The sequence below is a fragment of the Diabrotica virgifera genome, chromosome 6 (genome assembly GCF_917563875.1).
Source record: "Diabrotica virgifera virgifera chromosome 6, PGI_DIABVI_V3a".
Taxonomy (NCBI): Eukaryota; Metazoa; Arthropoda; class Insecta; order Coleoptera; family Chrysomelidae; genus Diabrotica; species Diabrotica virgifera.
The window spans coordinates 149,083,603-149,097,648 of NC_065448.1; the positions used below are offsets into that span (position 1 = coordinate 149,083,603).

General features: G+C 33.3%; 1 protein-coding gene across 1 annotated transcript in view; it reads right to left on the reverse strand.

Moving 5' to 3' along the window:
- Nucleotides 1–14,046, reverse strand: part of LOC114329182 (trafficking protein particle complex subunit 10) — a 143,603-nt gene that overhangs the window by 73,832 nt on the left and 55,725 nt on the right. Inside the window, exons 7-8 of the mRNA XM_028278205.2 lie at nt 12,207–12,392; nt 7,927–8,298 (exon numbers count right to left, since the gene is read on the reverse strand). Coding sequence (XP_028134006.1) covers nt 7,927–8,298; nt 12,207–12,392 — 558 coding nt within the window. The remainder of the gene's footprint in view (nt 1–7,926; nt 8,299–12,206; nt 12,393–14,046) is intronic.

Consider the following 14,046-nt stretch of genomic DNA (forward strand, 5'->3'; position numbering starts at 1 on the left):
AAGAGTGCGTCCCGGGTTCCCAGTCCATTTCTGACGCCCAATTGTGTTTCATCCTGGTCTTCTTCACATTTATCTCTGATTCTACTGTGAATGATACGTAGAAAGATTTTCAAAGTGTGGCTCATAAGGCTTATCATTCTATAATCGCTACAGTTTTTTGGACGTTGTTTTTTTGGTAGGGTTATGAATTCGGACTTTAACCAATCTTCAGGGATATCACCAGTCGAATATACATCATTGAAAAGTTTGACTAGTATTCCAATATTTTCCTCATTTATGAGCTTTAACATTTCTGTAGGTATGTTGTCGGGACCAACGGCTTTCTTGTTTTTTGCCAATTTAATAGCATGTAGTATTTCTGATTTCAGTATTTCTGGTCCTTCACCTTCATCTAAAGTCTCCAGTTCTTCGGGTCTATCATCATTATACAGTTCATTTATATAATTATACCAGGTAGTTCGAATTTCGTGTTCGTCTATTATCATTTTTCCCGACGAATCGGTTATAGTATGTGGAGTTTTCTTATGATAAAGACCAGCTACTGCTCTAACTTTTTGAAACATATTAAACGTATCATGTTTTTTATTCAACTTTTCTAATTCCATGCATTTATCCTCCATCCATTTTTCTTTAGCTACCTTTATCTTTTGTTTAATTAGTTTCTGTTTTTCTTTGTATTCTGTTTTGTTATCTTTCAGTTTTCTTCTCTGCTCCATCAATTCCAGGATTTCATCAGTCATCCATTGTTGTTTTTTGTGCATCTGCATCGTTGTTGTATATTTTTCCATTACTTTCCAGGTGAGATCTTTAAACGTGTTCCATATTTCTGTATTGTTTTCATTTGTTGAATTCTTTAGCTGATTATTCAGGTCATTTTTTATTAGCGTTTTGTTGGACGCTGATATATGTAATTTTGGTGTTTTGGGGCTTTCTTCGACTTTCTTGAGCTTCACTTGGATGTCAGCTATTAGAGGATTATGGTCTGAACCGATATCTGCACCAGGATATGTCGTTGATATCTTGACACCATTCTTAAATCTCTTGTTTACTAGAATATAATCTATCTGATTTCTAATTATATGAAGTGAGTTATCTCCTGGTTCCTTCCATGTATATAATCTTCTTTTGTGTAATTTGAACCATGTATTTGCGATTATCATGTCATGTTCTTGACAGAACTGGTATAATCTATCGCCTCTTTCATTGCTCTCCCCTAGTCCATATTCACCTATCAGGTCAGATCTTCGTCCTTGACCAATTTTCGCGTTAAAATCTCCAATAATATATGTGATTTCGTTCTTTTTTAGATGGTTAAGTGTCTGTTTTAATTGACTATAGAATGATTCAACATCATTGTCATATTTCTTTTCTGAAGTAGGGGCATATATCTGGATAACATTGACATTAAATGGTTTACTATTTAATTGGAGTATCGCTAGTCTGTCGTTCACAGGTACAAAATTTTTAACATATTTCTTGAATTTAGATGTTATAAATATGCCAACTCCATTCCTATGATATACGTCATCTTCTGCACTTCCAGAATAGTATAGTGTGCCTTCATCTTGTTCACATGTTCCCGCTCCAGGCCAGCGGAGCTCACTGATGCCCATTATATCAATTTTTAAGCGTTTAACCTCTTGAACTAAGTTACCGAGCTTGCCTGCTGCATAGGGGCTTTTAACATTCCATGTGCCTAATCTGATTGTACTGCTAGACATTTTTAAAGTTGTCGTACTTTTTAAATTGTAGGGTTTTCGTGTGGTGACGACCGGGAAGGCCCTACAGTCTGATGCGCACCCTTCCCTGCCGGATCTTGGTTTCCGAGATCCATGATCAGTAATACTCTGATTATGTTTGGATTGCGCCATGTTAACTTTACTCGGGAGAAATAATTAGAGTGGTTTCCCGTTGCCTTCCCCAATGATTTTTCTGGTGCATTAGGTTTACTTCTGTGGGTTGGATAATCGGAATGGATTTTTGGATATTTGGTAGGAAACTTGGATCGGGACATGACGTCCCCGATTTGGGTTTGGGGGATAGCCATGGCTTGCGTGAGCAGGGTCGCGTCCCTGAAATAGATCTGACTTACACCGGGATCGTATAAGTGTATCTATCCGCTACTACCTTTACATTTACATTTACTGACTTAATATGCTATACAGCAGTGTAAGATACCTGGGAGAATGATCGAAGATCATTTCCTGTCGCCCATGATTGATTTGTTGTTTTTATTCAATTTGTTCTTCATTGGCAATTATTCCTCTTTATTCATGTTCAGTACATTATTCTTATATTAATATTTCCATTCTTAGTCATCATCACTATCTACAGTTGAGTCCGCGAATCTTTACCCGTGCGTCATCATTTAAAGCATACGAAATAAGTCGATGATAAGTCGGAACTTGAAATTTACCAAACGCAACAGCAAGTCACTTACTGTCACTTGCTGTTGAGTTTAGTAAATTTCAATTTTCGACTTTTCATCGACTTATTTCGTATGCTTTAAATGATGACACACGGGTAAAGATTCGCGGACTCAACTGTACTTTGAGCTACCGTCTTTGACAGGCATGCAAATTGGCCGTATCCATTCTTGAGTGTCAAGTTGCCGTTCTCTTGCATATATCGCTAGCCTAACTCCATTCAATTTGCCTCTGTCTATTCATACTTCTATTATCAGTTCATCCCACTTTCTTCATCTTTTCATTTTCCCTAGACTAATACTAATGCAAAAGTAGTATTTAGTAACAAAGGCTTCGCAACGTAGAAGCCCCTTTCATTTTTTGTTCCATTAGCTTATTTTAGCTATTCTTTTCTCTATTCTACTTCTGTTGGAGTTTATCATTTTCTTTACTTTCACTCCAACAGAATTTTTCTTTTTTGTTACAAACTATCAAAAAACGAAACCCGCTGTTCGTACGCCAATCAGTTGATTGTAATCAATTATGTTAATTATCATTATGATAATTAACATAATTGATTGATTAATTAATCAATAAATCTCATAATTATTGTAATCAATTATGTTTTCAGCAACCCAATCAAAGTTTTTTAATATCAAATATCAAAATATTTGATAATGATCAGTTGATTCCATTTTTGATTAGCGTTCGAACAACCGGCCCTCAATAAGATTATGTGTTTAAAATATGTACAGGATCTTATTAAATCCATTACATTAAAACGCAAATAACTTAACTACTTACTCTATCGCAATGAGACAAAAGGATGATATTTATGTAAAAAGTATCAAAGATTAAAAAAAAATGCTAAAATGATTATTACGACAGTGGCGTAGATTGTGAGGGGGAAAAAGGGGCGAAAATGAAGTATATATCTCTACAGCACGCCTCTGGTAACAGCGGAAAACTATCTTTTAACACTAGTTAAAGTATCCTAATATGTGTAAACTGTGTGTCAAGTTTGAACAAAAAATATTAAAAGGTGCTTTAACAATGGGCTAAAATCATTTTAGAATGTATATATATTTTAGTATCTCGGTAAGGAAGAATATTTTATTTACGTGTTTTGGGTTAAATCTCCGTATTTTGTGGTAAGGTTTCTCCAGTTACGATATGGACAATTCTTAATGAAACACCCTGTATAACTATAACTAATACGTTGTTTAAAAACCAGAAAAGAGAAGATGAACCTGGCAAAGCCCAAATGGGACAACAAAACATGAAATAGACTATATATTATTCAACGGCAGGAATGTAATATTAGATGCAGTAATGTTTAACAAGATGAACACAGGTAGCCATCGCAGAATGGTAAGAACATGAATAAGGCACCGATATGCAGTCGGCGTGTTTGAAATGTCCCGTTTTCACATGTGGTTTATACGCTCTGAGCTTCGCTGGTGTCGCTCCTAGCGGAATACTAATACAACTTTTACCGGTAATTTTTAAATTTATTATGTATTGTTATCGCTTAATATTTATAACGCACAAAAGTAATTAAATTGTAATCGATTTTTTTAAAGATTTTGCTAATCATTTTGACGTTCTATTGATGAAATATTAATTTCTTACTTCGGATACTTTCACAATTATCGTGTAGATGGCGCTAAGATTAATAGATTAATTTATAATTACATATTACGGATCATTAAAAAAACTTAAATTCAGTATTTAAAACGTAAGTATATTTAAGGTAAAAATATATACCACAGCTTTGACCAACTAATATTTTTTATCTCACAATAAAACACTGAAAAACGTTTGTTTTCCATACTTCCACAAAATTTATTACAACTATGTTATTACTACAGCTGTTTCGGCAAAGTGCCTTTCTCAAGTGATATATTTTACAATGTGTTTGCCTTTTTAAGTCTTTAACTGAAGAGGTTGAGGAGTGGGGAGCTGTTTGTCTCGAGTTGGTCATTCAGAATTATATCTGTATTTTTCAATTTATTAATTTCCATTGATTCTAAAAGTGATAGCTTAAGGCCTTTATTTTGAATATGTAGAATTTGAAACTTTTCATTGAAAGAATGATTATGATCTAGAAGATGAAGTGCGTATGTAGAAGTGTCTGTTTTTCTATTGTTGAAAGCTCTTTTGTGTTCTGCTATCCGTTTGTCAAAAGTTCTGCCAGTTTGACCGATGTAAGTTTTCGGACAGTCACCACAAGTTAGTTTGTACACACCACTCTGTAGTTGCTTTCTCTTTCGGCTTTTATTGTTTTTACTAGCTTTCAGAACTAACAACAACTTAAGCAAACATATTAAAAACAATAAAAGCCGAAAGAGAAAGCAACTACAGAGTGGTGTGTACAAACTAACTTGTGGTGACTGTCCGAAAACTTACATCGGTCAAACTGGCAGAACTTTTGACAAACGGATAGCAGAACACAAAAGAGCTTTCAACAATAGAAAAACAGACACTTCTACATACGCACTTCACCTTCTAGATCATAATCATTCTTTCAATGAAAAGTTTCAAATTCTACATATTCAAAATAAAGGCCTTAAGCTATCACTTTTAGAATCAATGGAAATTAATAAATTGAAAAATACAGATATAATTCTGAATGACCAACTCGAGACAAACAGCTCCCCACTCCTCAACCTCTTCAGTTAAAGACTTAAAAAGGCAAACACATTGTAAAATATATCACTTGAGAAAGGCACTTTGCCGAAACCGCTGTAGTAATAACATAGTTGTAATAAATTTTGTGGAAGTATAGAAAACAAACGTTTTTCAGTGTTTTATTGTGAGATAAAATGAACTTCCATCAAGTAACGGTCGAATCTATCAAATATTTTTTATTTTTAAATTAATCACTTTGACATTTATGTCAAATTTCCGGTAAAGGTTTACAGACTTGTCACTACTGGCGCTCGCGAATTTTTAAATATCCCCTCTACGTACGATCTCACAGCGTATAGTAGATCCCAAACCCTTTTTTTCGTCATTAATTTTGACGTCATGTAGGATTTTAAGAATGTCGCAAATCATTACACGACATTTTAGTTAAATCTGACAGTAGTCAGAATATTAATATTTAAAATAGTTTAATGTAAAATTAAATAAATATGATATCCAATTTCACTATACAATGCCCGAATATACCAATGACATAAAATATTTATATTTACGTCGTTGACTTTCTAAAAATTACAATTGTCATTTTACCATATGATCGTTTATTTTGTGTCAAATTATCTTTACTCGCCTCATTGATTGGTTATCTATTTAGAGTATTGTAATCGTTAACCAATTATACATCTATAAGTAGAAATGCGTTTTAATATGCAAATACCCGTCAAGGAATACATCTTTTTGAAAGTTCAATGTATAACAATCACAGAGGTACGTTTTTTTCTGTCACTTCCAACTGTAATGCGTTAGAGAGAATTCGATAATCTGTGACGCACTGAAAAAAGGGTTTGGGACGGGCTATACTATCCGAATTTCGACCGTCTAAAATCTGTGCGTATGTATTTAGCGTATCGGAAAACTTATAAGACTAATAACAATTCGCCGATGATTTCTAAAAACAACAGCTTTTTATATAAATGCAGACTAAAAATTAAAGGAATAACCCAGAAAATACAAAAAATCGCCGCTATAAAGGGTAGAAGCCACTTATGGAATAACCTTATTTCTGTCCTTGTTTTAAAACAATTATAAAAACGCTGAGAACTGTCGATTTTATATATAAATGTGCGCTTTTTAAACATAAACTTAAATGTACATGGTGATTCACGCAAGCCTAGCATAATCCATAAGCTTTATTTTTAATGGAATACCCTGTACATTTTTATATTTTTAAAAGCTGCTTAACAACCTGATTTGAACGAACTGTATCATGTAGGATGTATTATGAACAATAATATGACAGGTTAAATAAAAACAGTAAGGTGAGCACCAATATTGAATTTCTAATCTTGAGTTAATTCCACATTAAATTTTCGAGAAGATATTTCGGGGATCTAATAAAGCTATGCTGTTTTAAATAAGGTTCTCTCTACTCCTCCCGTGTGAAGTGAATACCTATGTAAAATTCTTACATATGGTAGAAGTCAAACAATGAGGCTTGCACGCAATTTTCCCCTTGTTGCCATATTTTAAATTTGAAAAATATATAGGGCATAATCAGATTTTCTTGACATGTCATTCCTATTACAGCAAGCATTTCATTGGCTAGAAGTAGTGACGAGTATAAATGACGTCATTATAACATTTTATTGAGCTGGTAAATGGTAACTGACGTCTGTCATAATATTGGATGTTAAAATGTGAAATTATTGATTTCAAATTATATTTTATTTATTTAGTTTATATTTTAACGACAGTTTACTTTTTAACATACTTGACTTTCTCTTCCCTATCCTTGATTAGGTTCGTAATAGTCTTGTTGTATGGTAGTTTTAGTTAGGCGTTAATTTTAAGAAATATCGCTGGCTAAATGGGCACATCTCCCAAAGGCCATAAAAGTAGAAGAAAAAAAAATAAACAAAAATCTTACATAACCTTCTATAGCACAACATGACTGATAATTATATTATATTACATACATATCTTTGTTTCACACTCTTTAATCCGGCATTGGTCGCTAGGTTGGCTGTTACGTCAGTGGTCGCGCGTGAAATTTTGTCTCACATATCCAACTTTTGCCCTTTTTTACGAGATAAAGTTTTCAAAATAGGCTTTAAACTTAATAAAGTTATCATTAGCTTTACACAATGTGACTGTTGATGCGCTGGTACATTTTAATCTAAAAATGTAAAAATAATATTAATTTTAATATTTCAATATAATATGTAAATTTCAAATTTGTACTATTACCTTTATTTTATTGTCCTGCAACAGGGAAAGTTCTAAAATTATCTTTGCACGATTCATATTTCAAATACAAAATAAAATAATGCTACAATATAGAATAATACTAAATAATATTATTCACGGTAGTCGCGGGATGAGAAAATATCTCACGTGAAGCGCACTGACTTAACAATCGGGCCACACTAAGTCAACTGGACCACCATCTGAGCAGATGAGTCTATTCGATTGTAGAGGAAGGATAATTAGGAGACTAGAAGAAACTACAGCATGTGTAATTTACCAGGGAAAAAGTTGTGTGCAATATTCTGAAACCGTGAGAGAAAATCTCATATAGCGACCAATGCCGGTAGACAACGATAAACAGTGTAGCCTGTAGCTACTGTGGTAAATACATTATATGTTTTTTATTTGGCAACAGCGCTTTCCTGCTAAACTTGACGGTAGCAAAAAAACTAATATATGAAGAAAAATTTGTTAAATTTGTCTGCCGTCAAGTTTGTACCGGTGGGTTATGATGTCATTAAATCTATGAGGTGCATGCCTAATTGTTTGACTTTTAGTTTATACTGTACATTTATCATTTTGATTCATTATGAAATATTTTGTTAAAAATAATGAATAAAACCCTCACCTTAAAAATATCACTAAAAGGCACAATTAAAGGTTCCTTCAACAGATTAATACACTTGCACATATCGTCAAAGTACGTCCACCGTATCAAAGTATCGATTTCTAAAGCAGCGCTAACGGCGGCACTGGAGCAGACGTATTTTTTTGTATCGTCGGCTTTGAGGTAACACTCGGCTAGTTCTACTTGAGTCTGGGCGGCCAATTCGTGCCAACCATCCTGCTCGAAGGTTCTGAGAAGATCAGACAGAAATGCTGCTGCCTTCTGGGTTTCTCCGAGCAGCATGTAGAAGGAAGACAACTCGCGACCGACCAGGCGGGCCGAACGCAATCGGCCGATGTGTTTGTAGGTGCCCATGGCCAGTTCGGCTAGCTCCTAAAATAACAATTAATATAAAAACTAGATATGATCTGTATCTAACAGAAATCGAAGTAAAGTATGTCCTAAAAGTTTTAGCACAAAATATTTATCGGATTTTTTTTAATGAACAAATTTATTTAAACACTAACTAGTTATAAATTAGAACTTAATACTTAACTAAACTATACGATCGAAATATGTGGAGCGGCCTAATCTGCTCTAATATACGCAAATTTCTTCGAACGAGTCTCATGAAATCCTGTATGGAATCCAGATCCATTTCTCTCAATTTTTTGTAAATTCGCTGTCTTAACTGTTCTACATCTTGGGCTTCCTAGCCTCCATCATGAACCTTCCTAGACAGTATAGCCCAAAAATGAGGCTTCTCCTCATCAAATCCCTCCTTTTTGTTGAGTCAGGCATGGTATTCCCTGCTTGCACTCCACTCTTATTGTTCTACAAATGTTCTGCGTGAAATATTTTCATTGATGAATGTTCGACAGATTTCAGGTTTGGGTACCCGCCCAACCGAGCTGTAGATTTGGTTTTATTGCTAATTAATACGGCATTTTAAAACAAAAATTTCAAAATAAATAAATCTCAACTGACAGTAAACAAAGTAAACAAAATTTTGTTTCCAAAGGCAACTTAATATTATTCGGTTTTTCTAAAATTAAAGCCAAAGAATTTTGTGCAAAAATTTTTAGGACATAGACATACGTTATTATCAAGCTTGTAAACAATTATCCAGTAAAAAGTTTGTCAAATAGTAATAAGTAAAATACCAAATAATCAGGTGATAACAACATTTTAACACTGTCACAGAAGAGACATGCTAAACAAAGTGTGAATTATCGCTTCATAATCTTAAGCGACATGCGCAGCAGAAATTATAAATTAAACTTATTAGAACATTTTTATCATGAACGCTTTTGTAATTAACATAATGACCGCCAAAATGATATTTTTTTTATTTCAGGCTCCATGTCTTAAATCTCAATAGTCTATGGAACTATATTCAACTCACATAATACCTTGTCCAATCATGGTGTGAGTAAATACAACTCACGAGGCGTTGAATGTGCTAATATTAATTAGTCGTATGTATAAGGACCAACAAAGTGGTCTAATATATAATATAATATATAAACATAATATATATAATATATATAATATAATATATAAACTAATTAATTTTTATAATATTTTAGATATACATACATATTTAGTTTATATATATAATATAATATAATATATATAATATGATATAATATATATAATATAATATATAAACTAATTAATTTTTATAATATTTTAGATATACATACATATTTAGTTTAACCAGCGCGTGAATATTTAAATAGCTTTACTATTACTTATAGCAAAATGATTAATTGCAAAAATTATACGATGCACTACACCCGTTGTCTTAGCGTTACAACATAAAACTACAAAAATATCAAATTTGAGTCATTTATATCATAGACCACCTACATTATCAGAACAAATAAAACAAATATTCTGTGTTCCCCCAAAATCCTGTAACACGAAATTTGTCTTTTTAGTTTTGCACACAGCCGCTTAGAGGGCGCGATCAATAAAACCTTCCGACAAAAATGTAACCTCAATCTTTTGTTAATATAAATCCAGAGTTTCATTGTTTATAATTGTTTACAAATTTCGGAGAGGTTTATCCTAACAGCAATGTATCGCTGAAATGGTTTCTGTGTTTAAGCATCATACCAGTCAACTATTTCCCGCTGGTATTGATCCCGCAGTCTCAGCGACGAATCCAGGCCAGTTCCACCCAAAACAGCAGTCACACAGCAAAACATTTATGCGGTTGTTCAGCTAATTAAGGTTGACCGCCTTGTAATATACCGGGAAATCTTTGGGCATTTCAAAGACCTCGATCCAGAAGATCCTACATGAAGAACTGGGTGTTACGAAATTGTTTTCCCATTGGATACCTCATTTGCTCATAGAAGAGCAAAAAGCGGTTCGCGTCAATTGGTGTTGAAAAACATTGGAACGGTTCAACAAAGGAAGCTCAAAAAACGTTTATAGTATTGTTAGTGGCGATGAATCTTAGATTTACTCCTACGAACCGGAAAATAGACATCAAAAAGATCGCAATTTCGCGACCGTCATCTCTTCGACGAAATAAATTTCGAACGTATATTTATTGAAGTTAAAACTCCTTAAGGACGTTATGCACTTTTTGGATGGGAAATAAATTTTTGAAGTGAAAACTTCTTGAGGGACATTGTGCACTTTTTGGATGGGAAAAAATATTTAATTAGCGACCGTCATCGCTTCGACGAAATATATTTTTGAAGTGAAAATTTCTTTAGAGATGTTGTGCACTTTTTAGATGGGAAAAAAGTATTGAATGAGCGACCGTCATCGCTTCGACGAAATAAATTTTTGAAGTGAAAACTTCTTGAGGGACGTTGTGCACTTTTTGGATGGTGAAAAAGTATTAAATTAGCGACCGTCATCGCTTCGGCGAAATACATTTTTGAAGTGAAAACTTCTTTAGGGACGTTGTGCATTTTTTTGATGGGGGAAAAGTATTGAATTAGGGACCGTCATCGCTTCGACGAAATAAATTTTTGAAGGGAAAACTTCTTGAGGGACGTTGTGCACTTTTTGGATGGGAAAAAATATTAAATAAGCGACCGTCATCGCTTCGACGAAATAAATTTTTGAAGTGAAAATTTCTTTAGAGACGTTGTGCACTTTTTAGATGGGAAAAAAGTATTGAATTAGCGACCGTCATCGCGACCTTCATTGCTTCGAAGAAATAAATTTTTGAAGTGAAAACTTCTTGAGGGACGTTGTGCACTTTTGGATGGTGAAAAAGTATTAAATTAGCGACCGTCATCGCTTCGACGAAATACATTTTTGAAGTTACATTTTCTTTAGGGACGTTGTGCACTTTTCAGATGGGGAAAAAGTATTGAATTAGCGACCGTCATCGCTTCGGCGAAATAAATTTTTGAAGTTAAAATTTCTTTAGGGACGTTGTGCACTTTTTGGATAGGAAAAAGTATTAAATTAGCGACCGTCATCGCGACCATCATCGCTTCGACGAAATAAATATTTGAAGTGAAAAATTCTTGAGAGACGTTGTGCACTGTTTTGATGGGGGAAAAGTATTGAATTAGGGACCGTCATCGCGACAGTCATCGCTTCGACGAAATACATTTTTGAAGTGAAAACTTCTTTAGGGACGTTGTGCACTTTTTGGATGGTGAAAAAGTATTAAATTAGCGACCGTCATCGCTTCGACGGAATACATTTTTGAATTAAAAATTTATTTAGGGACGTTGTGCACTTTTTGGATGGGAAAATCTATTCAATTAGCGACTTGAATTAAGTGAAAACTTGAGGGACGTTGTGCACTTTTTGGATGGGGAAAAAGTATTAAATTAGGGAACGTCGCGTCATCGCTTCGACGAAATACATTTTTGAATTGAAAATTTCTTTAATGACGTTGTGCACTTCTTGGATGGGGAAAAAGTATTGAATTTGCGATCATCATCACTTCGCTGAAATAAATTTTGTACGTATATAAATTATGTGTATGTATACATAAATAGCATAGGGTATACACATCGCGTATATGATATAGGTATAGCACAGCACTTCTTTTTGGACGGTGAAAAAGCATTGAGCTCGAAATTTATTTACTATAAGAAGTTTTCACTTCTGTCGGCACTCCCACGAGTGCCTCCAATTATTTTTGTCTTTATGACTATATGCACAACTAAAAAGACAACCCTCGTAATTAATGAATTAATAAAAGAAAAACTTGGCAAATAACAATTACATACATAAAAAGTATGTTTTTCTCAATCTAATGGAAATTCTTAAAGCTCCAACGACAGTAAAGAATATTTAAATAATGCAATACTTACTAAATAAGTCTTGTTGAACGCTTCTTGTGAACACAACGATATTTTCAGTTTATCTGTTGGTGAGGGATAATCTGAAGTACCGGGATTATCTCCCATTCCAGCAGAGAGTCCGACAACGACGTGTAATTGTTCGGAAGTAGGCGAACCGCCAGGCATCAAACCGCAGAGGTCACCTAAGCTCCGAATCTAAAAGAATAGTTGTTTAAAGATATTTTAAGTAAATCCCAGTTTACAACAATAGAGAACTTTTATTACATAAAATTGTTGAGTTTCCTTTAAAAATTTGATTTCCAAAATTTCACGCCTCAAAAACTCATAATATAGTCCATTCTTTCACGGTTTTTGCTCTACATTTTAAAGAACCGCTTGGATTGACATGAAATTTGGCATACGTATAGCTTACATGTCAAAGAAAAAAAAGTGATATTGTGCCGATGTGTGCTTTTGCCCTGGGGTGACTTTCACCCCCGCGTGGGGGTGAAAAAATATATGTCCAAAATAAGTCCGGAAATGGGTAAACTGACTAATTTTAAGTAACTTTTGTTCTATAGAGCTTTTTCGCCAAGTCAACACTTTTCGAGTTATTTGCGAGTGAATATGTTCATTTTTCAACAAAATAACCACATTTTTAGACGGTTTTTCGCAAATAACTCAAAAAATAAGTATTTTGTCGAAAAAAACGTTCTTAGCAAAAATATAGCATATAAAAAAGTAAAAAAAATGGTGTACGCGTTAGGTCTCTGGATCTCGTAGAACCAGAGTTATAGCCACTCAAAAATAGATTCATATTCACCAAATTTCAAATAGAATATTTCGACGTGAAATATCCAAAAAATTAAGCCCTTTTTGGAGAAAACCCATTATAACTTTTTTAAAGTGTTTAAAAAAGCTTTATTTTTGTTTTTACAAAAAGTTTCTAGCATTAAATTTAAGCAAGTTACGCTCAAAATAAAGTTAGTCCCTTTTGTTTTTGCAAAAAAAAATCGGGAAGACCATCCCCTAATTAGCAACTTAAATGAAATTAATCGTTACCGCTCCACAAATTATTTTACTTATTTCTGTTTATATGATCTGTAAGTTTCATCGATTCAAAGTGCTTATTTTTGAAAAAATTTGGTTTCAAAATAAAATTTTTAAAAATTTATATTTTGAAAAATATGTTTTTTTTTTCAAAATAACTTAAAAATTGTTAGAGATACCAAAAATCTCGAAAAACAAAAAAGGTCAGATTTGCTTTTCTGAATATCATGTATTTTTTTGTTTTTCTGTTAGACAAAAATTGATTAAGATTTGGTGTTTCTAAATTTGCATACATTCGTGATCAGTGACTCGTTCAACCCCTTTTAACTACAGCCCTTTCAATAATAAGGACTTTGAACCGATGAAACTTACAGATCATATAAACAATATATACACGAGTCAAGAAACTTGTGAAGTCGTAACGATTAAGTTCATTTAAGATACTAATTAGGGGGTGATTTTCTCGATTTTTTACCAAAACCAAAAGGGACTAACTTTATTTTGAGCGTAACTTGTTTAATTTTGATGTTAGAAATTCTTTTTATAAAACTGACACTATAAATAAGTTCTAATGAATTTTCCCTGAAATGTGCTTAATTTTTGGTTATTTCACGTTAAAGTATTCCATTTGGAATTTGACGAATATGAACCTATATTTCATTAGCTATAACTCCGCTTCTACTAGGTCTAGAGACGTGATATATACAGCATTTTTTTAAATTTTTTACAGGCTATATTTTTACTGAGAATGTTTTTTCGACAAAATACTTACTATTTGAGTTATTTACGAAAAACTGTCTAAAAGCGTGGTTATTTTGTT